Consider the following 27,629-nt stretch of genomic DNA (forward strand, 5'->3'; position numbering starts at 1 on the left):
ATGCCCACAATGAATCAATGAGCTTACTAGACCAATCCTTCCTTGTTCTAGCCACGGTCTTTTCCAAGATGATCTTTAACTCCCTATTTGTGATCTCCGCTTGACCACTTGTTTGGGGGTGGTAAGCAAGACCACGCTTGTGCGAAACACCATATTTTGAGAGGAGCTTGTTGAATGCATGGTGCTTGAAGTGTGAACCTCCGTCACTTATAATTGCCTTCGGGACACCAAATCTTAGGAAGATGACCTTCTTAAGCAAGTTGATGACCACCTTTGAGTCATTGGTGGGAGATGCCACGGCTTCCGCCCACTTGGAAACATAATCAATGGCAACTAGAATGTGCCGGTTTCCTTGGGATGAGATGAAAGGGCCCATGAAGTCAATTGCCCAAACATCAAAAATTTCCAGCTCAAGTATCGGATTTTGGGGCATCTCATCGCGCCTTGATATGTTCCACGTCCTTTGGCACCTATCACAAGTCTTAACAAATTGCCAAGCATCTTTGAATAGAGAGGGCCAAAAGAGCATGCATTGCAAAACCTTGGAAGCGGTCTTTTGAGCACTCATATGACCACCACAAGGGGATGAGTGGCACATTGAGAGCACATCTTGGAACTCTTCATTAGGAACACATCTTCTCAAAAGTCCATCCAACCCTCTCTTCAAAAACATGGGGTCATCCCATATATACTTCTTTGCTTCATGCTTGAGCCTTCGATATTGTTGAGGAGTGAAATCCGGAGGTATGGCACTACAAGCCAAGTAGTTCACAATATCCACATACCAAGGCTCCGATTTTGCCTCAAGAGCATCATTGAGAGTCTTGGACAAATAGTATATAACGTGAAGTTTCCCATCCTTTCTTTGTCCCAGAACCGATCCAATGGCCTCGTCGCTTGCATCACACATTAGCTCGAATGGTAGAGACCAATCCGGTCCTTGGACTATGGGGGCGGTGCAAAGAGCCTTTTTCAACCTACAAAATGACTCATGACAAGCTTCATCAAATACAAATTCTTTATCCTGTTGCAAGAGAGATGTGAGAGGCTTAGCAATCAAAGAGAAAGCTTTGATGAAGCGGTGGTAAAAGCCGGCATGACCAAGGAAAGACCTCACTTCTCTCACATTTGTGGGAGGGGGAAGCTTCTCAATCACATCAACCTTCGCACCATCAACTTTGATGCCCGCTTGGGAGACTTTATGGCTAAGAACAATGCCATTTTCCACCATGAAGTGACATTTCTCCCAATTGAGCACCAAGTTGGCACTCTCACACCTTTCTAAACAACGAGATAAATTCATTAGGCACTTCTCATATGTGCCTCCACCAACGGAAAAGTCATCCATAAAAACTTCCATTTCTTCCTCGATCATGTCACTAAAAATTGACATCATGCATCTTTGGAAGGTAGCCGGGGCATTACAAAGACCAAAAGGCATCCTACGGTAAGCAAAAGTACTGTAGGACAACTGAAAGTGGTCTTTTCTTGATCTTTTGGGTCAATTGGGATTTGGAAGAATCCCGAATAACCATCAAGAAAGCAATAAAAAGCATGCTTTGTAAGCCTCTCAAGCATTTGGTCAATAAACGGTAATGGAAAATGGTCTTTGGAAGTATTGGCATTCAATTGGCGGTAATCAATACACATACGCCAACCCGTAACAAGCCGAGTTGGGACCAATTGTTGCTTATCATTGACCATTACCGTCATACCTCCCTTTTTCGACACTACTTGAACCGGGGACACCCAATCACTATGAGCGATTGGATAGATGATCCCCGCTTCAAGTAGCTTGGAAACTTCCTTCCTCACAACCTCTTTCATGGAAGGATTAAGTTTCCTTTGCCGTTGCCTACACGGCTTAGCACCCTCCTCTAAATCGATTTTATGCATGCATAGGGATGGGCTTATACCCTTGAGATCATCAAGAGTATAACCCAAAGCCTTCCTATGCTTTTTCAAAACATTAAGCAATGAGGAGGTTTGCTTTTCCGTGAGGTTAGCATTGACAATGACCGGGGAGGTCTCATTAGCATCCAAAAAGACATACCTCAAGCCCGAAGGTAGAGGTTTCAATTCTACCTTCGGAGCTCCCTTACCATTGGAGATCTCCTCTTCTTCTACTTGGAAGACTTTATATGTTTGGAGCATCTCTTGGTCGGTGGTTGTCTCCTCTTTCTCATCAAGCACTTCCTCATATAATTGCATCTCCTTTTGATCATCTACTTCATTCTCATTCAACAAAACATTCTCAAGTAGATCATTAGAAGCATGCATATGAGGGTATCTAAACTCATTCATCAAATTTTCAATTGTATCTATTCTAAAGCATTCATTACTAGAGGAAGGTTGTCTCATTACCTTATTCAAATCAAATTCGATAGAATCAAATTCGATAGAATCATTGTCAACCTTCAAGGTCAAATTCGATAGAATCGTTGTAGTATAGTGGTAAGTATTCCCGCCTGTCACGCGGGTGAACCGGGTTCGTTCCCCGGCAACGGCGCCAATTTGACAAGCGGTATTTTAGGTCGTTACTAAGACACCTCTATCAAATGATATTTGTAGTCCTAAACATGCAACTAAACGAGTATAGAGGCAAGTTAAGGGTCGAACACAGGGAAACGATTAGGCACCGCTATTTATCTCCTAATGTCAATCTAATTCGGTCAAGAAATATGGTGGGTAAAGTAATGACTAAAGGGGATAGAATAACAATTAAAACAAGCGCTAGGGGGAAGGATCAAACATGCTATGAATTCAACAAAGTTAAGCATCGGAAAATAGGTTTACATGTAACCCAAGCAACTCATACAAGGCAATATCAAGAATACTCTCTAATCACCTATCGGGATTAAAAGCTATCCTAGCTAGCATACACTTACACTATCGTCACAAGGCATAAAAACTAAGGTCATGCAATAATCAATCACTTAATGACTATTCTTAAATCACACTATCGTCATGATTTAGTTCAAGTCACTCAACCACAACATGCATATGGCCATAAACATGGAGTGGCCAATAAGTATAAGCACAAGGAAGATTTAATCACAAATATTCCAAATTAACCTAGCCTAATATACATCAAACTCAAAGCATACCTTCACCAAACCCCTAGCAACAAGAAACTACTCACTATCCATGACTACAACTACAATCATACTAAGCAACATTATAACCAATGAAATAGTAAGAAAGACAAGGTTTTTATCAACTAAACTAACAAAGGTAGAAACTTTAATCATAAAAACAAGAGAAAATAGAGAATTATACCAAAACCTTCATTGAAATCCAAGTAAAGAACCATACATCATCCAAGCTCCAAGCTTGACCATACATCAATGTTGCAAAATACTTCTTAAAAAACTAAGAGTAAAACTAATGTTGATGGGCAATGAAATTACACTAAAAACTATCAAGATTCTTCAATACAAAAGTGGCTAAAACAATAACCTAGAAAAATTCCTCAAAAGCTCTCCTCCAGGGTTTCTAGGCTAAAGTATCCTAATGATAGAATGTTGTCGAATGTTAGCCGTTTTTTTCTCCCTTTTGTTGATTGGACTGAATTCGGGATTTGAATCCGCAACAGACAGGCGCGCCCGCGCTTTAAATGATGGCGCGACAGCTCCTCAAAATGCGCGCCCGCTCCAAAGTGGGTATTTAATGGTTGGTCCAGCTCATCAGCGTGCTCCCGCTCATGGGAGGCGCGCCCGCGCATATAGGTGGCACGCTCGCTCCTCTGGTGGCGCGCCCGCGCCATTTGTCTGGTCTGGAATTCTCCCGTTTTGCCCTTGTTCCTGAAAGGAATGGTGTCCTTCCAACAAGTGTATTATTCCGATAGAGGGTTCAGAATTATTACAGAGCTAATTTTTCAGTAAGGTCAAGTGATCGGAATGCCTAGGTGGAGGCCGCTTCCGATTAGTAATATCAGGGTACAATTGATATTACAGCTAATCTTAACTGAACCCTTCGGGTCGAACCCAATCGAATCTCCGATCCGAGACGTCGAATTAATCCGAAAGGATCTAATGAGTCGACAGAGTTTTACGAATACAGACGTCGGAAATCGAGCCTAGGGCGTCGATACCGAGCGTCGCAAAATCACAATCGACAAGTATGAGCGTATCCATAGCTAGGCTAGGATAGCTCATCGCAAACCTAGGTGCACCATGTGTGTGCTAGGCGCACCATGGTGTGCTAGGCACCATCGCAGCCTAGGCGCACCCTGGCAGCCCATCGCAAGCTAGCATGGGTGCCTAGGTGCGCATGACAGCCATCGCAAGCCACATGCAGCCCATAGCAGCTAGCAGGCATGCTAGCGTGGTGCCTGGGTGCATATGTCGCCTATCGCAGGCCATGGCAGCACCAGGTGCACCATCGCAAGCACTAGGTGCTGCATGCGTGCGTGCCTGGCTTGGCAGCACCATCGCAAGCACCAAGTGCTGGCATGGTTGGCTGCCTGGCAATGACGCAACATGTGCGTGTGCTTGAGTGCTAGCCTTCGCATGGCAGAACTAAGCATCGCAGCACATGCGAGGGGATGCGCGCCAGCTCGATGCTAGGCCTGGCACTCGCAGCCTCGCACACTAGCCTCGCACAAGCAGCCTCGCATCACAGGCGCATTGATGCGTGTGGGCTGGCAGTGCGTGGTGCGTGGCGCATGGCTGGTGCGTGTGTGTGCAATGCCTGGCTAGGTGCTAGGTAGCAGCACCACGCATGCATGTGTGTGTGCGTGTGCGTGTGCGCATGCCTCGCATCAAGCAGAAGCAGTGCTAGGCACTGGCTAGTGCTAACGTAGGCATGGTGCCAGTGCGTGTGTGCAATGGGGTATGCGAATGGTGCGAGGGACAGTGCGGCCAGCATGCGTGGCTCGCTAACAGCACGCATGCTGGCTGTGCTAGCAATGAGGCGCGAAGAGTGTGCGAATGTGTGCGTGGGGCTGCTGGGGGCTAGTGCCAGCACTAGGTGCTAGCAGCGCCCAGCGCCAGCACATAACACCAGCACAGCCCAGCAGCAGCGTGCACTGGCTGGTTGGCTGGGTGCTGGGCAGCAAGGCACGCTAGCTGGCAGCCCCAGATGGCACACTAGCTGGCAGCCAGCTAGCACACCTTGACCCGGTTTAGGGCATGGTGTGTGGGGACCAATTCATGGCCTTGGGGATCAAGGCAATGGTCCCCCCAAGCCTTGGTCCTCACTTGGCTTTTTCTATAATTGTGCCAAGTGTCGATTTGTGATTGAGTTGATTAATTATGTAATTTTGGAATTAAATAATTGTCATTTTACCAACTCTCCCACATTGATGGGAGATTGGAAATCAAGGGATCATTTCCCTATAAATACCAAGCTTGGTATTGGGATTTGGAACAACCTTGAGTGGAATTAAAAAGGCAACTCTAGAAAAGAGTAAACCTTTGATTCGTAAAACTCATAGTTAATTTTGTCCGGGTCTTGACTAACCTTCAAGACTTAAGACGCTCGGGTCGGGTCGAGGGTACGATCCGTCGGAGATCTCGTCTTTTCGGGATTTTGAAGTAAGAGCTCTTTAGGAGCGAAGCACGCGTCAAAAGTATAATTCTTGTCCTTAATCTTGTTTGATTAAGTTTATTATGCTTGTTTAATTGCTTTAATTAAGGGGCGGGTCTTGGTGGGTTTCCTTCCGCGTAGTGTCGGGTCACTACGAAACCCAACAGTTCCTTCCATCTCCGAATCAACGGCATACACCTACAATCATGGAACAGGAAGGCAAAGCGTAATACAATGAAAGGGGAGGGGAGTATAGACTACCTAAACCACATGAATACACATTACGCATCAAAAAGGTAGAATACTCAAACTAGGCGGATCATAGCAAAAACATACGAAAATGGACCAAATTATTACTAAAACTACTAGAAAAGACTACCCTAAGAGCAACATAAATGTCACTCATCAGGTATATATGTTCCAAGACTACCTCCCAATGGCGGTTGCTGTTGTCGCTTTGTGTTGGCGGCGGCCGGCTATGGTGGTGGTTGCAGCCGGCCACCGATGGTGAAGGTGGTGCGTGCGTGCGTGTGAGGTGAGAAGAGGGGAGTGGGAAAATTTAAGGGGAAAGAAAAATAAGAGGAGAGAGAAAGATTTATTACCTTTGGGTATTATCCACCTTAGACAAAGTCTAATTTGCTCAGATGATGGGTATTTATACCCTCTCTCAAAACCCTCCTAACTTAAATTCTTTTTCTACCCTTAGTGATTCCTACTCCTATTCCAAATGACATTTGACTTTCTTTAAAACTCCATTGACTTTAAAACTTCCTTTTATAAAAAATTATGCCCCAAAGTTTCTAAATAAAATAAAATATTTTCAAAGCAATTAAATAAATAAAAATGGACTTTTAATTAGAATAAACCTTTTTAAATTATTAAAATACCATAAATAATTCATTTCGAATTATTTAAATAATTCATAAAATAATGTTTTAAATTATTATACGTATAAAAATACGAGGTATTACATTTGACCCCATGGTACAGTTAGTAATTGTACGGTAACCCACGTCATCCTACATTTATGACGGACGTTAGAGGAGCATCTACTCCGTCACCTAACTTCACCTTTAACAGTTCTTTTCTCTTTCCTTATAATTAATTCCCTCCCTAACTCTACTCTTTGTTTCATTCTCTTTGATTTTGATAACCCCCCCCCCCTAAAAATGTAATCTCTTACCCCATAAATTCGTAATTCCCTAAAATCAATATCTTCAAAGAGCGAATTCTAAGGGTTTTTGGATGGCGAAAGGAGGAGAGCTTGAAGACAACGATGTGGCTTTGCATTTGGCGAAGGTATGTTTTTTCAAACTACATTTTGTATTATTTTTTTTTGCGAATTTACCAGAAATTGATATTTGAAATGATCAAAGTTGTTAAATTTATTAGAATTATGGTATTTTGCGAACTTACTTTTGTTTTGTATAAATTTTGGGCATATGTGATATGAGCGTAATTTAGCTTTGTTTAGTTGTTGCAATTTGATGTGGTGAACTACTTGTTGTTGTTGATGTGATTTGTTTGATAGTTGGGCTACTGTTGATATTTGTGTTGTTGGTTTATCTCTTTCAATTTGTAGATGGAGGATTCTAGAATTTTGAAAATCCATTATCGTGCTAATTGTGTTGAGTTAACGATTGATGATATAGATAAGTGTTTGCTAATTGATGTGCTTAATGAGATGTGTGAGGAATTTCAAAGGAGAGAGTTTGAGTTGCCTATTTCCTTTGGTTGCATTATTGTAACCAAATGAAGGCTAATAAGTTAGTGGATGATGGTAGTTTGATGAAAATGTTTGAGAATATTACAAAGAGGGAGATTGATGTGTGGGTGGGTTGTTTAAATGAGCCTAAATTCATATGGAACTTTGCAAAAACAGTCAAACCACAACAAATAATTTTTTGCTTCACATGACCCACCCAATGTAACTGCTGGCCTATCTAATGTAATTGCTGGGCCATCCAATGCTTGACCCATTAATGCTGGCCCATCTAATGTTAGCCTATCTAATTCCGCATTAACCCTAATAGGACAATTAACTGTTGGGCCAAGTAACCCTCCTAGGACCAAACTTCAAGCTAGGAAAAACCCAAAAACATTGAGCCTAGGAGTTGAATCACCAACACAACCACTTAGAAAGAGCCCAAGACTGACACCTCCCAATAAGTCCCCTCCCTCTGTTTCACTTGCGGTTGATGATGATGAATTGAGTGACCAATCTAATGCTACTCAAACACACCCACCTCCTGAAACACACCCACCTCCTAAAACACACCCACTTCATGAAACAGAAACAACTCCTCAAACACAACCATCTCCTCAAAGCAATGAACCTACATCCTCTCTTAAGAAAAAAAACCAGCGTTAGGAGTAACACTCTTATTTTTACTAATGGAAAAAAGATGCCTCACACCACTACTAGAATGAAGGGGATTGTCATTCCTTCACATACACCAACCTAAGAGGATTCTAACCCTGTTAAGAATGTAAAAGGTAGGTGTAGACAGAGGGACCCAAATGTGAGGTACTATGAACAAGGGGTGGACAATAGTGGATCAGAAAGTGATGATTCTAAAGGTGATCACCAACCATCAAATGAGTCTGAGGGAGATCAGAGTGAATCTGATGAAGGGAATGATGAAGTTGAAGAGAATTTGAGCAATTTGTTAAACCGTAATTATGTTGATGGTGGATGGGAGCCATTCAGATCAGATGAGTCTTTTTATGATGATGATGGTGCCTATTTGAGTAGGGTATATAGGAATGGAGAAGTTTATTTTGACTTTGACATAAGAAAGATTAGGATAAAAGCATAGCAACCATTTGTTGACAAAGAGCATTTTAAGGATACCTTGAGGGATTATTGTATTCAAGAAGGTTTTTCATTGGTAGTGAGGAGAGCATAGTGTAATAGGTACACTGAAGAATGTGCTGATTCGAGGTGTGGTGGGAGAATCCATGCAAGCATACTGCCAGATGGATACACATGGGCCATAAAAAGCATTAAGAATGGCCATGTATGTGACATGAACCTTGTACAAAATCCAATGTGCAATTGTGAGTGGGAAGCTAAGAAACTTTTAGAGGACATAAAAGCAAGTCCTGATATCAAAGGGAAAGCCCTTAATAGTCTGTTGTGGGAGAGATTTGGGCTGACTATGGCTACTTCCAACTTGTACAAGATGAAAGCCCTGGCCATGAAAATGATACAAGGTGGTCATGATGACTCTTACCAGAAGTTAAATGGGTATTGTGTCTTATTGAAAGAAAAAAACCTGGGTCAATATCTTTTTACACATGGAAAGCCTTACAGCAACCTGAACATCCTTTGCAATTCAAGTTTGCAGGGGGTTAGTGGGAGTGAATGGCTGCCACTTGAAAGGAAATTATGGTGGTGTTCTACTGTCAGCCTTCTCCTTAGATGGGATCAATGAAATTTTCCCAGTGGCTGCTGTTGTAGTTGACTTAAAGAGCAAGACTAGTTGGTGTTGGTTTTTCCATCAAATATGCAAATCTTGACTGAGACAAGAAGGGATGATTGGACAATTATGTCAGATCGACAAAAGGTCAGTGATTTAAACAATTTTTTTGGTTTGTTTAATGTATGTATGTATAAAGTCTAATATTATCCTTTTACCTTTATCTTTTACAAGGGTATTGATCCCTCCCTAGATCAAGTGTGGCCAAAAGTCTCAAGGAGATACTATGGGAGGCATTTGTGCAAGAATTTCAAGAGTGAATACCCAGGGATTTTGATGCACACGCTATTTTGGGGAGTGGTAAATGCATACTCTGCTTTCATACTTAAGAAGGCTCTGGAACAAATTCAAAAAGCTGCTAGTCTTGGTGCTGTTAAGTGGTTCAAAGATGTTGGTCCACTGGATAGATGGACTACGTGGAAATTTGATCCACAACTATACTCTGATGAGAACACCAACAATTTTGTTAAGAGATTCAACAATACAATTGGTGTAGACAGGACTTACCTTATACTAACTCTCTTGGAAGGTATTCTTTCTGTAAGTCTTTCAATTATGATCATAGTAACTACCCACACTGTCCTGATATCTTATTAATCATTAATGTAGGTGTGAGAAGAGTTGCTATGGTAAGGCATGCAACCAGACTATTCACATAATTCTTCTCATAATGATCATGATTTGCATCATGATCAGCCACCTCTCATACAACATTCAGTTAACTCTGAACCATCATATATTGGATCTGCTGCTATTCATTTTTATCATTCAGTTTCTCATTCTGATTTTGTTGAAGACAATACTTTGAGACGTTCTTTTAGGCCTATAAAGCCTTCCTGTAAGTATAAGGGTTTTGAAACCACTTACATTCCTCATAGAGATGTTACTTCATACTATTCACAATCCTTCAATGTGAATTCTTGCAAAGCTATAGAGCTTGTCAGTTATAATCAGGCATCAAATGATCCTAATTGGGTGGCTACTGTGGAGAAAGAACTTAAGGCTCTAGAAGACAATGATACTTGGGATTTGATTATCTTACATGATGGTAAAAAGGCTACAGGGTCAAAGTGGGTTTATAAAGTGAAACTAAATCTTGATGGCTCTATAAAAAGGTACAAGGCAAGGTTGGTTGCAATTGGATATCTGTAGGGAATATTTCAACACTCAACTTTAAGCCCCAATGTTATCATGCATATAAGCATGGTGGCGTCCAAAGGGAAAGAAGCTAGAGCAAAAGAGTCGCCAACAAGTTTTAGGAACTTGTAAACCGTTCACGGGTGTGAAGGTTACACCCCATTCAAGATCACAGAGATTGCTAACTCCATAGTGGTTTGGAACCATGACTTGATATTCGGGGATGATGGTACGAATCCAACCTAAAAGAGATTGAACCCGCCCTAAATAGGCCTTTACTTAATTCCTATGATATTCATGTGCGCTTTCCGATCAACATACATACAATAAATTAATCCTAAGCATATTTAATCTACGTGGGTTGATTATTAATGCACAAATAAATCTATTATTGGCGATCACTTGAATTAAAATCATATTAGGCCTAAATCAAACTATTAATTATCTTATTAAGGGTGATTTCAAGTACAAATTCCCTTAAATTAAACCAGCAAGAAAGGGTGTGATAAAGCAATAACAATAAATCATAAATAATCAAGCAATGTATAATCGACACAACAAATCATCATCATAATAATAAAGCAATATCTTCAAAATAATATTAGCAAGATCCTAGGCATGATACTAAACGGATTAATAACAAACCCTAGCATGTCACTAAATAAAAATCAAAGCTTTAGCCTAAACATGATACTAGAAATCAACATGATATTAGAAATATTAATTAACATCCTAAACATGATACTAGGAACATGATATTAGAAATATTAATTAAGCATCCTAACATGATACTAGAAATTAAAATAATATTCTAAGCATGATTTCTATATTAAAAGAATAAATATTAGGGAGATCAAATTACTCACTTTGATGCCTCGTATCTCTTTCTATCAAAACAATACTCACGTTAGTAACTTCAAGAAAGATTAAACAATAATATTAATAATAACTGAAATATGAATTTGGGACCAAACCCTCAAAATTATCAACCTTTCACGTCGAGGGCGAAGGCAACTTTGAGCTTGGCTAGGTGTATTAGAGTCTTGTAAAGGACGTATGGTGTGTGTTTGTGATGTGTTTAGGCTAAGCTAATAAAAGCTTAAAGCTTATAGAGAAGATTAGATGATGATTGTTGGTGATCAAGCTTGTTGATTATTGAAAATGGGGGAAAATGACCTCTATTTATAGGAAAAAACACGAGAAAGATCATAAAAAGATCCGAATTCTATCCGGAATAAAACAGGTTTCATTGCGTGGCGATGGATTCATCGCGTCGAGATGGGGATATCGTTGTGCGATGGATTCATCGCTCACGATGCTTTTCAGAAGATAAGACTCGTACATAATCCGACTTCCAATAAAATTGGATTAGTCGAATATCCGTACTTATCCTTATTTTATCAGAATTAAAAATCTATTAAAAACACTCGTTTTATTCGAAATAAAATTCTTAATCATTATCTTTTCAAAACAGGATAATTAGAATCTAAAACAACCTTCTAGAAGATTAAGATAAATCCTAATGATTTTAGATATAATTAAGATAAATGGACCCTCCATATGATCATTGGATCCGCATATAAAGTTCGGTTTGGGCCCAGTTTAGTATTTTGGCCATAACTTCTTCGTTATAACTCGGATTTAGGCTTTAAATATACTGTTGGAAATCTCTTTTCAAGCCTCATCCAACTACACAATCATTGGACCCAGATTACGGACCAAAAATAACTGGTTTGGACGTTTTTATAAAAAGGACATGAAAAGAATGATTTTAGGACACGAAATGAATGATTTTGGGTTTAAAGGCACGAAATAAATGATTTTGGTCTAAAACATTCTTGGTAAGGTTAGTAATGGTCAAGGCTAAAGGGAAATTCACGAGACCCTTCAACTCTTCACCTAACTTGTTAATCAAAGACGTGAAAGGTACTCATCACTAGGTTTGGTTTTGGGGAGACACAATCAGGTGTCTACAGAAGCCCCCACTTTGACTGAGTTTGGAGAAACGTAAGTTTCGAAAACAAAAGTCAAAGTAGTCGATAGGGACGGAGAATGATTCAGAACGTTCTGCGATCCTAAGTCATTCTTTTTAACGCCGATACCTGCAGAAAAATGTTAATCTACAAATAAAGGAGTTAATGGAGAAAAAATGAGTATCTGGGGGGTGATGACAATCCTCTTTAGGAACAGTTGTCAACACAATTCTTGAATGATGAGCGACAATCCGTTTTAGGGAAAGTTGTCAATGCCACTTAACAATCCATCCTAGGAAATGTTGTCAATGCTTGGAAATTTGCCGATGCTATGCGACAATCCTTTTCGGAGAATATTGCCACCATCGACAATCCACGCCGTGGAACATTTGCAAAAAAAGAGTCGATCGACAATCCGTCTCGGGAAAATTTGCCAATTCTGAAATGAATGATAATCCACGTTGGGGAACCTTTGCCGAAATATTAAGTTGAATAAAGACCTACGACAATCCTTTGGGAAATTTTGCCATAGGGAACTGGGTGTATGACAATCCAATATCGAAAAAATTGCCTAGGATTTGATGAATGTATGACAATCCAAACTTGGAAAAATTTTCCAAACGGAGAAGGAGCACGACAATCCACTCTTAAAAACATTTCTAGAGGTGACAATCCAATCTTGTAAATATTGTCAGTTGAAGAAGATGCGCGACAATCCACTCTTGGAAACATTGTCATAGGAGATGAAAATCCAATCCTAGAAAAATTGCCAGATGAAAAAGGTGCTCGAAAATCCAGTCTTGGAAACATTGTCAATTTGAGATGACCACCCAATCTTGGAAAAATTGCCATATAGGTGATGTGCTTGAACCCTGCAAAAAAAGATCAAATTTTGCCAAAGGACCTTGACAGTTGATTGGCTTGAGGTTGACTCAAGGCTTGGTGTTACTCGACTCATTGTGTTAGGCTTAATGTACTTAGATCGACTCGATGTGATGACACGACATGACTCAATGTGCATGACTCGTGTGTGCATTGTGTTGTGATTATGCTCGTGTGACTCGAAAATATAGAAAAACAAAAAATTTCCGTCATTTTTGTGGAGGGTACCGACTTTCTCCCAAAAAAGAAAGACGTGAAATGAAGGAAGGTAAAGTGTTGGTGAAAGATGAAGGTTTTGAACTTTCCCAAATGGAAAAAGAGATGAAAAGAATGAATCAAGCGATGGTGCATGTTGAATGAGCTTAATCAAGCGTATGCGTTGATGTTGTATCACGTGGTGCAAGGATTGTAGCATCCTGGACTATCTTAATTAATGATTCGATAAAGAAAGTATTTGGGTAACTTAGGCACGGAGGCTAAGTACTTCATACATTGTGATGCAATAATGATTATGAGTAATGAATTATTCTAAGATGACAAGGCATGCTTCAAAGTTGTATCAAGATTTCATGACAAAGGGTTCATAAGGGAAGGATTATTTGGCTATGTATTTGTGATGTGCGTAAAAGTGACACTATAGTTAGGCCGCAAAGGCTATGGGTGTGGAAAATATTTTGAGAAGAGCCAAATATTTGTGACTCTTAGGCTGGGTAGGCTAATGAAGTAAGGATCAAGCCCCCAAGTCTAGCTCTAAATGGATAGGGATGCACATTGGAGATCCCTTGATATGATCATGCATGAATGTGAGTGAATGTATTTTTATTACGGCCACACCCCAATGTAAGATTGCCTACGTATTCGTTAGGAATCAGGCTGAACGTTGCTCTAGCCGAACCTCGCACAAGTGTGTGTATACCTCAAGGAGGTCTTTTTAAGGGTTGTAACGGGGTTAGGCTAAAGGTTTGAAGAAGAAGGGATAAAAGCTCTCTCCAATATAAGCCCCCAAGGTGTGCAACCTTGCGTTTGAATCTTGGTATTTGTATGCTTGAGGTTTCTCACTTTTGAACTCATTTTTCTCTTTATTATTTTTTTACTCTCGTTTTTTCACTTTTGCATTTTTTCATATTCGAATCTTTTTTTATAAGTGTGGGCAATCCCGATTATGCAGTCTATCACTCACTTGGCATTCATGTTTCTCAGGCACGGTACCGAGCACTCGATAAGAGACGCAATCTGAGACGTGTTCATATCAATGACATTGGAACACTTGCCCTTTTGCACACTTTATTACTTTTTTGAACTTTTGAAATTTTTAAACTTCGGTAAAAATTACTCAAGCTTTTACTATGAAAATTTTCCTAAGTTGCACGCCATCCCATCCCAAGGTTATGTAAATGTGGGTTGAAAAAATAAAAAGTTTATCGTTAGACGAGGCTCAAAGTGTTTTTGTCAAGAAAGAGATTGCATATTCGAAAGGGTAAAGGTGACATGAGGTGGCTACAAGGGGTGCCTCAAATCATTAGTATACGTTGTGCTTAGTTCGGCGTGATTTTTTTTTTTTTAATGAAATGAAATGCAATGATCATATGCAAAGAAATAAAATGCTCATTTTATTAAAAATGGAAAAAGGGTGAAAACAAACTCTAAGAAATCTAAGGAAAAATGAAGGGCGCCTTTGCTAGACTTCTCGGGGAAGAGAAATCAAAAATAAGAAAAGAATCATGAAATATTGTCGTTGAAGCCCGCCTCGTGTTGTGTGCTTATCATCACTCGGTCTTCTTACCAGCTGGAGGGAATGGAAGCTTGTTTGCATCGATAAGATCTTGAATGAGGGTTTTGAAACCTGTAACATTCATCTGTGGTATGACCATTTCCTCGATGGTACTTACAGTAGGAGTTAGGATTCCATCTTGAAGTTCGCTTTTCTGGTGATGGATCCTCAGTGGGACCAATAGGTTTGATTAATGCTCGATCGTAGAGATGATCGAAAGCAACATCATAGGACATTCCAATAGGGTTTATGGGCTTTTGAGGCGTTTTTATCAAGGGCCTAGATTTCATCGTCATCGATGTTGTTAATGTAGTTAATATGGGAAGAAGCAGAACTAGGATTGTCGTTCTTCCTGCCCTTGCCATTATTGTTGCCATTGTGACTACCCTTCAAGAGGTCATCTTCGATGTTAATGCGTATGTCATAGACAGCTTTCAAGGTGCTTAAAGGTTGATATTTTAAATGTTTTTGATACTTCTCTTGGAGGTTCTTAATGAACATCCTTACAGATTCCTTCTCACTTGGAACTTCGATTAGCTTAGCAGAAGTTTCTTTCCATCTATTGTAGAATGCAATGAAACCTTCATTGTCTTTTTGTTTAAGCAATTCAAGTTCCCTATGATCGGTTTCTACTTGAATATTACATTTGTATCTATCGATGAAAGCATGTGTAATAGAATCCCAAGTAGCCTTTTTCTCAGAGTCCATAGAAAAAAAAACCGTTGTTGACATACTGACTCCAAGGAAAGAGAGAAATGTGGGGGAAAAGCTTTCTTATCAACCCCCTTGATTCCCATGATTGTTTCAAAAGCTCTCAGGTAAAATTAAGGATTGTCAGTTAGCTTGAACTTAGGGATGTCATTGGCATTGAACTTTTGCGGAAGAAGTTCCTTGTCCACCGAGACCCCTTTAGAATTTATCTCAAAGTACTTGTAGTCATTGGATAATTGACTCAAGTTATCCTTTATACGCTTGATGGTTTCGACTGGTATTTGCTTGTTAGGGTCATTGATTTGAGTGGTAAGTCCTTTGAGCTTTTCAGCAAGTCCATTGACAGTTTGTTGAAGTTTCTCGAATTCTTCTTGACTGGCCATTATTTTGAACTTTCTTCTTTGTCGAATCGATCTATCAAAAAGTAGTATTTGTATAAAGGTGTTGTCCTTGATTAAGTGCCCTTCTCTCCTTGACCAAACGTTATGGAAAGGGAAACCATGGATACTCATTGTTAATTATTTGACTCAAACTCGATTCAACATGCATAGATGGGAAAGATTATAGTGTATAAGGGGAATGATGTATGGAGAAAGCATGTAAGATGAAGGTATGTGAATGTGGAAAGTGTTATAAGAAGTATGGTGTGAGGTATGTAATGTATGAAAAGTGATGTGAAAGAAAATGGAAAGATATTTTGAAATTTCCGGAATAGGACGGACCCTCAACTCAAATGACGGCTCATGCATGGACCTAAGACATGGTCGTGGTGTGAAAAAGTATGTACAAGGTGTGCTAAGACTCATGAGTGAAAATGATATGTTCTAGACTCGTGTAATGACCATGTGACTACATGATTAGACTCAAATAAGACTAAAAAAAAGACTTCGTTATTCATTAAATAGGTTAATTATGAAATTTAAACTTGACACGAAAAGAAATAAAAAAAAAGGTTGGATGTTAACAAGAACTCCTAAACTGGACAGGATGTAGTATTTTGATCATAACTTTTGATCTGTGAATCTTATTGGTACTAAACCAATTCCAAATGAAAGATAAAACTCTGGGCTACAGATCCATAGGTTTCACAACATGTAACTCTTTCTAGAACTCCGGCTATGACCAAAATAAGTTGACGCTTGTGCAGGATACGGAAATAAAAAATCCGGGTTGATTCAAAGTAAAAAAGGAACTATGACTTAATTTTAGACATATTTATAAGTTCAAATTAATTAATCAATTAGTTAAGCAAAGTCCTTTTTAGTCATTAATTAGTTTGTTTAGACTTCATTCATAACACAAGTCAACACAAACAGTTAGTTTAGTCACAAGCAAGTATGCACAAGTAAGAGATGCACAAATAGTCAAGTAGTCACAACATGATGCAATGAGTTTGTAACCTAACCAACGCTCTAGTTCTCTAAAGTTCAAGGATTATGGTAGTCAAAGAGGATCCATGGTTATGAGTCCGGATGCATCGCACGGAAGCCTTACCTTTGAAAGGGTTGGCACGTATGGATGGGACCTCGCAAAATAGACTTGCTTCCATGGTAGGGTGAATTCACAAAATCGGATGTACCCGTGGTTGCACGGAGCTTCGATTGGGTAGATAGAGCGTGAATTCCCAAGGGCTAAAGCCATATGTGAAAACATATGGGTTTCAGAAAAGAAGGAAAATCTCAATCAGGAAGTAGAATCGGTCAAATAGTACTAAAATCGGTCAAAACAAGAAGGCAGATATCTAGCTCGATGTAGGAAGAACTCGGTGCAAGAAAACAGGGTTCATCGCACAGTGATGACCCCATCACGTAGCGATGAAGCCATCGCACGGCGGTGGACACTGTCGTCTCGCGACAGTTCCTACACTTCGCGGCAGCTTTCTGTGTTCTCAGAATTTTCCGATTTTTCATAGTATTTTTTTTTTATTCTAGTTGTGAAAGATATTTCTCAATTTTCCTACGTGTAAAATTCCTATGCTTTTGACGCATTACGGATGGTCTTTTCCATGCGGGCCTTTTTATGCTTATTGTAACACCCTAGAAATTCTTTTCCTTTAAAATACCTGTTTTTCCCTTTTTGAAATACGAAATAGGAAAATCTAAGACATTACCGCCACCTTAAAAACGGCTAAGGCAAATATCAAAGACACACAGCGGAAGACTTTCTTTATAACCATTCAAAACAAGTCAACTCAAAAGTCAAACCAAACGAAAGTAAAGTCAAACAAAGTCAAACCTACAATGGAATCATTGTAGGCCCTTAAAATCAAACAATATTGAAAACCTTTGTGTTAGTCTCATGAGCATAATAAAATAAATAATATTCAAAGCAAATAAAACACATCATATTCCTATAGAAACTAAGCATGATTTGCTCTTCACTCATGCCCATCATTAAAATGCTTCATTACCTGAAAAACTTCTCTCTACTTGTCCCCACCACTCGCCATTAGAAATGGGTCGTCATAGGGCCAAGGTAAAGAAAAGTCCAAACAAACATACAACACACAATCAGCAATGCTGAGTACATAAGCGTAACTAAAACACACTAACATGCTTTCATCCTATCATCACACAACTTACCTTGTTGCACCTGTAAACAAGCATACAAGACATTCAACACTTAACTAGACAAATACCAATGTCCATTTAATTTGATTATGCATCGAACGGGTTTCCCCCTAACCTGCCCCAATAAAGGGGTACTAACACGGGAGCTAACCGTGCCAGTATAAAAGAAACCACTCGTAAGTGGCGGAATTCTTGCGCGTAATAAAAAGGAATATACAGCGTCTTGTACTCCCAGTAGAAGTTATGGTCAAATATAAAGTCGCATAATTCCCCCTATATGTTCATACTCAAGGTATATACGTTCCAAGAGTTTTGGTGCGTAATCTCTTTCACTTTACGTTATTTAAATATTAATTATACTTGGCATAATAATCACAATAATAAAGCAATATCTCCGAATTATTCTATCCGAAATAAAACAGGTTTCAACGCGTGGTGATGGATTCATCGCGTCGCAATAGATGGGGATATCGCTGTGCGATGGATTCATCACTGCGCAATGTTTTTTAGAAGATAAGACTCATACAAAATCCGAATTCCAATAAAATTGGGTTAGTCGAATATCCATACTTATTTTGGAGATATTGCAATTGGTACATGTTACAATTTGTACTTCTAAACTACTACATAAAAATTATATAAAAAAAGTACAGATTGTTATTAATCCGTTTAGTATCATGTCTGGGATCTTGCTAATAATATTTTGGAGATATTTCTTTATTATAATGATGATGATTTTGGTGCGTAATCTCTTTCACTTTACGTTATTTACATATTATCATGCCTAGGATCTTGCTGATATTATTTTGGAGATATTCAAATAATTACCAAGTACACGAACGTACCTTGAATAAAACATTAATAATAATAATAATAATAATAATAATAATAATAATAATAATAATATATGATCAAAATTTAGTGTTTACATGTCTTTCTTGGGTTAAACTTGGTGTCATGAAGACCAAGAAGCAACGTAGTGTAATTAAATTTTGAGCAGAGGCAGAGTATAGGAACATGCATGTCTTTAACAGCTAGTGAACTTGTTTGGATTCATGGTTTGCTTGAGGATTTCAAAGTTCAAATTCAATTACCTGTTACACTTTATTGTAATAATATCTCTGCTGAGCATCTTGCTCAGAATCCCATGTATCATGAGAAGACAAAACATTTGAAGAGGGATATGCATTATGTCAGAGAATAGGTTGAAGAAGGTTTTCTACAAACTGCTCATGTTCCTTCTATCAAGCAGCTTGCAAATGTTCTTACCAAACCTCTAGCTTCAACGCAGCACATATTATTGAGTTCCAAGCTTGGACTATTGGATTTGTTACAACATTTATTATTTTATTTCCTTATAAAGTTAAATAGTTGTAACTAACTCTTGTATATAGTGTACAATCATAATGATAGTTGAAGATTTATTTCTACAATAATCTTCTAAAATAAAATCTTCATTCTACATTTTCATTCTCTCTCTCTACAAAGTTGTACATGATATCAGAGCTAGGCTCATGGTTTGGGACCTTTAATAGCATTAAGTATTCTGAGCCAAATTGATTCGGATAAAGTGATCCTTGAGTTAAAGGGACCTTACATGTGAAGGGGAGTGTTGAAATATATCCTACCAAATAACACATGTAAGCGTCTCACATTGATAAAATTTGAGAAAGGCAAACACTTTATAGGGCTAAGGGCTAAACCTCCTATTGCCATATGGTTTTGGGATGGAACCTCCTTTGGTCTTGTGAAGTAGATTCTCTCTTGGTTTGTGTAAATATGGGTTTGGGCCGCACCCGCAACCATGAGAGAGAGTCCACTTCACAAGATCAAAGGAACTTCCATCCCAAAACCATATGGCAATAGGAGGAGTAGCCCCTTAGCCTTATAAAGTGTGTAACTCTCTCTTTTTTTCTCAATGAGGGACACTTACATGTGTTGTTTGGGAAGTTTATACTTCAACACTCTCCCTCACATGTAAGGTCCCTTAAATTTTTGTCTCATGTGATGTTTCATGGGCTAGAGTGCATTTTTTCACTCTCCTTCACATGGACTCACTAAATTTGGCCCACTGTACTCATTACTCAAAGCCATCAGAGGTCCCACACCGTGAACCTGGCTCTGGCACCATGTTAAAAACGGGTCTAAGCTGCACCCGTAACCATGAGAGAGAGTCCATTTCACAAGACCAGAGGAAGTTCCATCCCAAAACCATACGGCAATAGGAGGAGTATAAGCCCTCCTAAAATGACAGTACAAAGACGTGGTTCTTTAGATCAAGCACAACACAAATCTATTTTTATTATTATTATTATTTTATCAGAAGACGTTGGCACTATTATAGGAGCAATATCTTTATTAGATAAAATAACAAAGGTGTTAATAATTCTAGTATCTTTGTTAGACATCATAAACAAGAAATTCATACACATTTATATTGAAGGTGTAATCTATTAGTTCCTAACTCAATAAATGACACTTGGGCAATCCCTTAGCAAATCGAGCATATATACACGTTTCCTTCTTTCCTTCAATTTCACAGTTGGAGTATTCATCGTATTTAAGTGTTTATTGAGAAACAATTTACACGGAAGATTAGATGGCTAATAATGTAGATCATTTAGTAATTTATACTATGCATATTATAGATGTTTAATTTGTAATAACTTTAGCTTGTTCTCGATTCTTTCTTATGATATATTTCGTATTATGATTCCCTTGTTTTTTTTTTTTTAAAAAAAGATAAATTATATTTACAGTCACAAAATAGGGTCCTAAATGGCTCTTCTAATCCCATCTAATCTTGCTTGAACAACAAGCTTATGGACATGGAGAATAGCTTGTATAAGAACATATAAAACATTACGAATAATAAAAGTACTTCCATTCTTCCTAATATCAAGTAGAACCGTTGAAGGCATTTCAGGTTGGCAAAGGCAGAAAACGGCAATTTGTTATTTAACCGTCAACATTAATAATGATCTTCGATATACTATGCTAATGTATTTCCTTGTGAAGATGGATTCCTAAAAGTGTTTACTTCTTACCTTACAATGAAAAATTACCGATACTCCGTACTTTATATCGAATCGAATCGATTCAAGTTTAGGTAAATTGACTTCAATACCCATATGCTTGGTTTTGAAACCTCATAACATAACATAACTTTGGTTGAGCCTACCTCCTGATTTGGGTTCCTTCTGCAACCACAATTCTCCCTTACAATTTGCTTTCCTTTCCTTCTTTACTGCTCGAAGAAAGAGAGAGAGAGAGGGAGAAAGAGATGAGCAGCGGAAAGAGATTTGAGAAGACATTCTCAAGGAAGAAGAAGGAGACCGACAACAACAACAACAAGAACAATGGTGGAAAGACAGAGGATGAAGAAGAAGAACTGTTAATTTCACAACTCAAATCATCATCTCAACAACAAAATGGAAAACCCAAAAGTAGCAATGGCACCAAATCCGCCATTGTTGTCAACAAGAAGAAAACATCTCCCACAACAACCCAGAATAATAAGAAGAAGAAAGAGGAGAAGAAGGTGAAGATTGAGAATGAAGGAAAGGATCAAACCCAGAAGCAGAAAAGGAAGGCGGAGAATGGGGGAGAAGAGAGGAATGTGGAGGATGTGAAGAAGGAGAAGAAGCCGAAGACGGCGACAATGGCGAAAAATCAGAGGAAGGGAAAGGAGGAGGAGAAGGAAGAGAATTCTGAGTGTGTGTTTCCGACGAATCGAATATTTCGGATTATTAAGAGTGAGGGTGTTTCCTCTGATTCCAAGATCAGTGGTGAAGCTGTTTTTCTCATCAACAAAGCTGCTGTACTTTCTCTCTCCTCTTTTTCCTATATTTTATTGATTTTTGAATTGAATTTTTGGTTGAATTTGTTTGATTTTGAAGTGGGTTTTGCTTAATTTGTTTTATTTATTCTGGGTTTGTGTTTAATTAAATTTATTCTGAATTTTGTGTATGTCTGCTTCCAGTTGCTGCAATTTGTTTACTCAATACTGTTAGGGTTTGCTATGTGTTGGACTAATTGATTGAGAATTTGTTGTTGCGAAGTTATTGATTATTTAGTGATATTGTATTAATTGGATTAGGGAAAGGTTTGGGATCATGGTTGGTAATTGGAGAATTGTAGTTTATTGGGGGTTGGAGAGGTTACAGAAAAATCGTACTTTTAGGAAGTGGCCTTTGGTGTCGGTTAAGAAGGGAATGTTATGCATAATGTTGCTGTGTGAGGGAGTGGATGAAGTTATTGGTTTAGATGGAGAAGAAAAGGCAATTGTTGGGCACCAATTTGTGAGTGTATATGCAAGGATTTTAAGTAAAATCATACAATATGAAATTGGTTGGTTATTTTTTAACAAGAATAGTTTGTGGAGCCTCAAAATTGCTGTCAAGTGGAGTCTAATACTCTAATTAAGGTTGTAAATGGTTGGTTGGAACTTGGAAGATGAATAATTGTAGCCTTCTCATATTTTTTATGATGGTGTATCGGGGCTCTAGGTTGCTCAACATGCAAGTGTGGAGGTCTGAAGTTGTATTCACCGTACTGTTGGATAATGAGGTTGACAGAGATAGAGGGAGAAGGAGACAGAAAGGTGAATATTTGTTGGCTGAGAACATCAGGTTGCAGTTAAGAAGGGTAAGAGAGCTGATTTAAAGATGTGATAGACTGACAGGTTAGGTGGACAAAGATGGGTACATATTGAGGAATGATGATAATTATGTACGGTATCGAACTATCGAGCAAGCAGGTTACATGAGTAAACATTCAGTATACAATATTGGATTTCTGAATTTGGGAAAACTTCTTGTGATGCATGAATACATGATATCATCTTAGCTGAATATGTTGTTTCTCTGAGTATTAAGATTCAAATTTTTGAAATTTGGATTCTAGACCTATCAGTTCTACTCCTATGACTTATCTATACAGGGAAAGTGAACTATCATTTTTAAAGTATACTTTATGACTAGTGGCTGTATGCATCGATTTCTATACCTTATGTATACAGGGAAAGTGAACTATCACTTTTAAAGTTCAAATATATCGTTATGACTAGTAGGTGGTATGCATTTCATAGATGCTGTTTTATGGATGCTTCAGTGTACACTTTCTCTTTTCCTCCTAACATGATTTTCTTTAATTAGAATGAGAGAAATAGAAGGTTGATGACTAACTTGAAATTGAATAGCATTGGCTGATGTTAGACATTCTAACAATAATATACTGATAATTGTTATCCCCTTTCACAAACTTTTAGCAATAACTCCTAATTCATGGAACACTTGATTCTACCTTTATATAATCTGGTGGCTTGTTGTCTTGCCCTAGTGAGTTGTGAATATTTTGATATCTCAGATCTCTAACTTCTAAGTCCTCACTTTTATAATCTTTAGTCTTATTTTTGCCAAGAAACAATTCTATTATACCAGTTTGCCTTTTCTTGCAAAACATAAAAGAGAAATCAACAGTTGTGGATTGTAGAGTATTGTTCACTAATCGGATTTGGAAATGAAGAAATATAATACCAAACAAAAAAAGGAAAAACCGTAAACTGAAATTCTGTAGGATGTGCTAACGCTTTTGATTTATATAAGAAAAATAAGTCATAAATTTTTTTCCCCAGATTCATGGTTTGGCAAGACAGAATATGGAGAAGTTGCCACAATTATTATTGTTTGGAACAATTATATAACAGTTTCATGCTTAAGTTTGTTATATTTCTGTTCTTAATGCTTATTTTTGTTTCTATTGTTGGTTGCAGGAAAAGTTAATTGAACTATTCTCAAAAGATGCGTATGACTTTGCTGTTGAAGATCGTAAGAGCTTCGTTGGCTACAAGCACCTTGGTAAGATCTCTTTGCTACAATCAGTTGTCACTTTTGTTGAGTACTCAGTTGTAGCTATTATTAAGAAGCTACAGTATAGGTAGTGTAGCAAGATACAAAGTATCTTTTTGCCACTAGCGGTGGAACATAGGAAGGTGCTATTGAGATAAGGTTTATTCATGAAAGCCTTGACTCAGAAGCAAAATCATTGTTAGTACAGTGTACGCAGAAATTGCGTTACTAGCTGATAATTATGATATATATGAAGTTAGTCTCTGCAATGAGGTCTACTGATCCATGAGAACCAGCAATGATTCAAAGCTTTTGAATGCTGCTGATATAAGGCTGGATGAGAGCAGCTTTCAGATGGTGATTGGTCTTAGGCTGGATGTCAACAGCAAAAGATGATCGTTGTGTTGTAATTCAGATTTTATTTATTTATTAATTTATTAATTTATTTATTTTCCTAAATAATGTAAGCCCTAAGGTCATACTCAAATTTTGACAATCTTCTTTTGCAAACTGATTATTGTTAGTGTTTAACATCTTCACTAGTCCTCATAAAAGTGACCTCTGTAATTTTACTACATAAATGGACCAGGCATACTAGAAAACAAAAGAAAAAAAGAAAGATCATAGAACATTTAGCCTTTATGCTAATAACAATAAGTGAAAATCGAGAGATAAAGATGACTTGAGTGGGGGGAGGAGAAAGATGTGTAAATGTAAGTAGTCCTAAGCATTTTGCATGACTATGGAAGCAGCACTTGTCATTATGCTGCTGGCATTCTTTTTTGGTAGTGGACTCTGGCTTAAAGTTTGGATATTGTAGTGACTTGCCTAGCACTTGCCTGTTGCTTTGTGTTAATTTTAGTTGCTTTATTGCATGGAGAAAGTCTTATAGTCGTTTCTGTCTTTTTCAGCCTCTGTTGTCTGTAAAGAGAAGAGGCTCGACTTCCTTTCAGGTACTCCCAACCCTTATTCTTCACTTTTGCCAACCTTGGTACTTGAATACAAATAATAGATTGTTCATTTAGCCTTTCGATGAATTTTTTGACCACTTGATACATTCTGTGGTACTTTAAAATGTTGATTTATTGTTCTTAACCAGATTTTGTTCCTGAGAAAATAACAGCTGAGAAGGCCTTGGCTGAAAGAAAACCTGCAGAGACCCTACCTGGCTAGCAAAGACGTACTGCAGTTTTTCTTTTTTATTTTACATGTGTCTATAGTATCTTTCTTTTAACCAGGCAGGAGGGAGGGGATGGAATACGATTGTATGTGTCACATCATCCTGAAGAAATGGATTCAGGTTTGCATCCTGCTCAGCCAAATTTTGAAAGACGTCCATGCTGTAGTTAGTGTGCGGGGAGACTTGCATCTTTGCAGAGGGTTGTATCTAGGGTAATACATGTCTATCTGGAAAAATCAGCCTTCTGTGATGGTATTGTTTACTTTGTATCATCTGCGCATTGTAGAACTTAAGTTACATTGGACTTGGCAAAGGATTAACTTCATGTAGTAGCTCAGGTGCATGTGTTTATTCAGAGAAGTCTTAACAGTAACATCATTAAACTAGAAAACTGAAGAAACACTGTAAATAAGATGCTAATTCCAGTTATTCCTAATACAGCATGCTGACATGGATAACTCAGTACTTAATTGAGTCAACAAGCTTTGTTGCTTGTAGAAGATCTCTACACTGATGTACTGAGTTCGGCTTGGGGCTTGCCCGGTAGCATCATTTGCTAATGTATTTTGCAGTCGATGTTAAAAAAAACTGAGTGTATACAGCCTATATAAGTTATAACCTATAACCTATTTTTAAAAAAATTTAGTTAGAGCGTGTCTATTTTGAAGCCTAACCCTTAGAGCCCATGTCTGATTAATCATCTTACTTAATTGGATTAGAACACTTGAGCCGTACTGTAATGTATTAAGTATAGAACTACTTTTATAGAATGCACCCAGCCACGCGCCCCCAAATTCAGAAAATTCCCAAATCAATTTCCCCTAATTTCCACCATTCCTAATCGAATCCCACCCCCCTTGCAGTAAAGTTGTCAAAAGCTGACCCGATCCGAAAATTTTACCTGAAACTGATCATGACTAGGCTTGTTTGAACCCGATAAATTGGTGACCCGAACCCAATGAACCAACTTGAAACCAACCCGAGACCCTAGTTAACCTTAGGATTCAGGACCTGAACCCGAACATGACCCGACTTAAGATGACCCGACCTGAACATTACTCGTCAATTATTGACCTGAATCGAACTCGACCCAAACCTGAGATTGACCCAAACTTGTTTTGACGTGTTGAAACTCGAAATCAACCCAACCTATTAGTAACCCAACCCGAATTCAACCCGGCGTGTTACTAATCCGACATGAATTCAACTCGATCTGTTTTTAACGTGACCCAAACCTAATGTAACACGACCAGAATAGTAATGCAATTAACTCAAATTGACTCGATTCGAGCTAACTCGACCCAAACTCTCAATTAATAAATCTACCTTTAACATTGCTTACATATTGATTCCTTAAATCAACTTATTGCAGTTTATCTAAACTTATTTGAACATGTCAAATCGAATATGAACTTATGCAAAATTGTTATTGCTAAAATGAGTGGAAACAATGTGAATAGATCAGGGTATGAACTTATCTTCTAAAAATCTAAACTAAACCTATCTTACTAGAATTAATATGAACTTATTATATATATCTTTTCTAAACTTATTTGAACTTATTAACTCGAATATAAACTAATCTGAAATTGTTTCCTAAAATGAGTGGAACCAATGAAAAATAGATCAGAATAGGGTATGAACTTATCTTCCAAAAATCTTTACTAAACCTATCTTACCGGAAGTAGTATGAACTCATTAGTTCGAATTTGAACTTATATGAAATTATTTATCCTCAAATAAGTGGAAAAAAAAATGTAGTTTAAATTTATTAGCTCGAACATGTACTTATTTGAAATTATTTCTCTTACAGTAAATAAAGAAATTGATACTACCTCCATATTTTAATAAGTGCTACAGTTTGATTGAAACATAATTTTAGGCAATTTAATTGACTTAAATAAAATAAGAGGTAAATGGGGTAGTTGGAGTATCAAAAAATTATAAAAGAAAGATAGCAGGGTTAATAATTTATTGAAAAGTAATGAATGTGAGAGGAACGATATAATATAAAAAGTAGTAGTGAGTTTAGGTGGGGACCATGAGATAAGAGAAATATAATATTTAAATGTAGTTTTTGCCAAAAAAAGGAAGTGTAACACTTATTAAAACACGGCCGGATTTGGTAAGTGATTAGGGGATTTTGCTCCCACCAATCGGAATGCGCCACGTGGGCCAATCAGGTCCTGCCAAGTGTTCCCCAGTTGGACCTCTCAGGGCTTGCCACGTGGCACACGCTTATTCGTCCGCCTTGGACCTATTATGTCATGACACGTGGCATACTCCATGCCTGATGGAGAAGTAGGCCACCCAGGCCCAACTTCCGAGGGAAGCCCAATCAGCCCAAGGTTAACCTAAACCTAGATTGGCACGTTTCCCGAGGTTATAAATACCTCCCTTAATTATCATTAAGGGAGATTACGCAGATTACACACATTAAACTCTCTCACCTAGAGAGACCCAATCACTTTAATTTCCGCATTAATTACTCCTTAATCAAGTACTAACTTGACCGTCGGAGGCGGATCTCCAATCATCCGGAGCA

General features: G+C 38.2%; 1 protein-coding gene across 1 annotated transcript; it reads left to right on the forward strand.

Moving 5' to 3' along the window:
* Positions 1 to 20,971: 20,971 nt before the first annotated feature.
* On the forward strand, positions 20,972 to 25,546 carry LOC110711952 (ABC transporter F family member 4-like). The gene is made up of 4 exons (XM_021890389.1): positions 20,972 to 21,875; positions 23,829 to 23,913; positions 24,816 to 24,857; positions 25,004 to 25,546. Exons 1-4 carry the CDS (start codon positions 21,339 to 21,341, stop codon positions 25,075 to 25,077), a joined length of 738 nt encoding a protein of 245 aa, XP_021746081.1. The 5' UTR covers positions 20,972 to 21,338; the 3' UTR covers positions 25,078 to 25,546.
* Positions 25,547 to 27,629: the final 2,083 nt, after the last annotated feature.

Source organism: Chenopodium quinoa, unplaced genomic scaffold (genome assembly GCF_001683475.1).
Source record: "Chenopodium quinoa cultivar QQ74 unplaced genomic scaffold, ASM168347v1, whole genome shotgun sequence".
Lineage (NCBI taxonomy): Eukaryota > Viridiplantae > Streptophyta > Magnoliopsida > Caryophyllales > Amaranthaceae > Chenopodium > Chenopodium quinoa.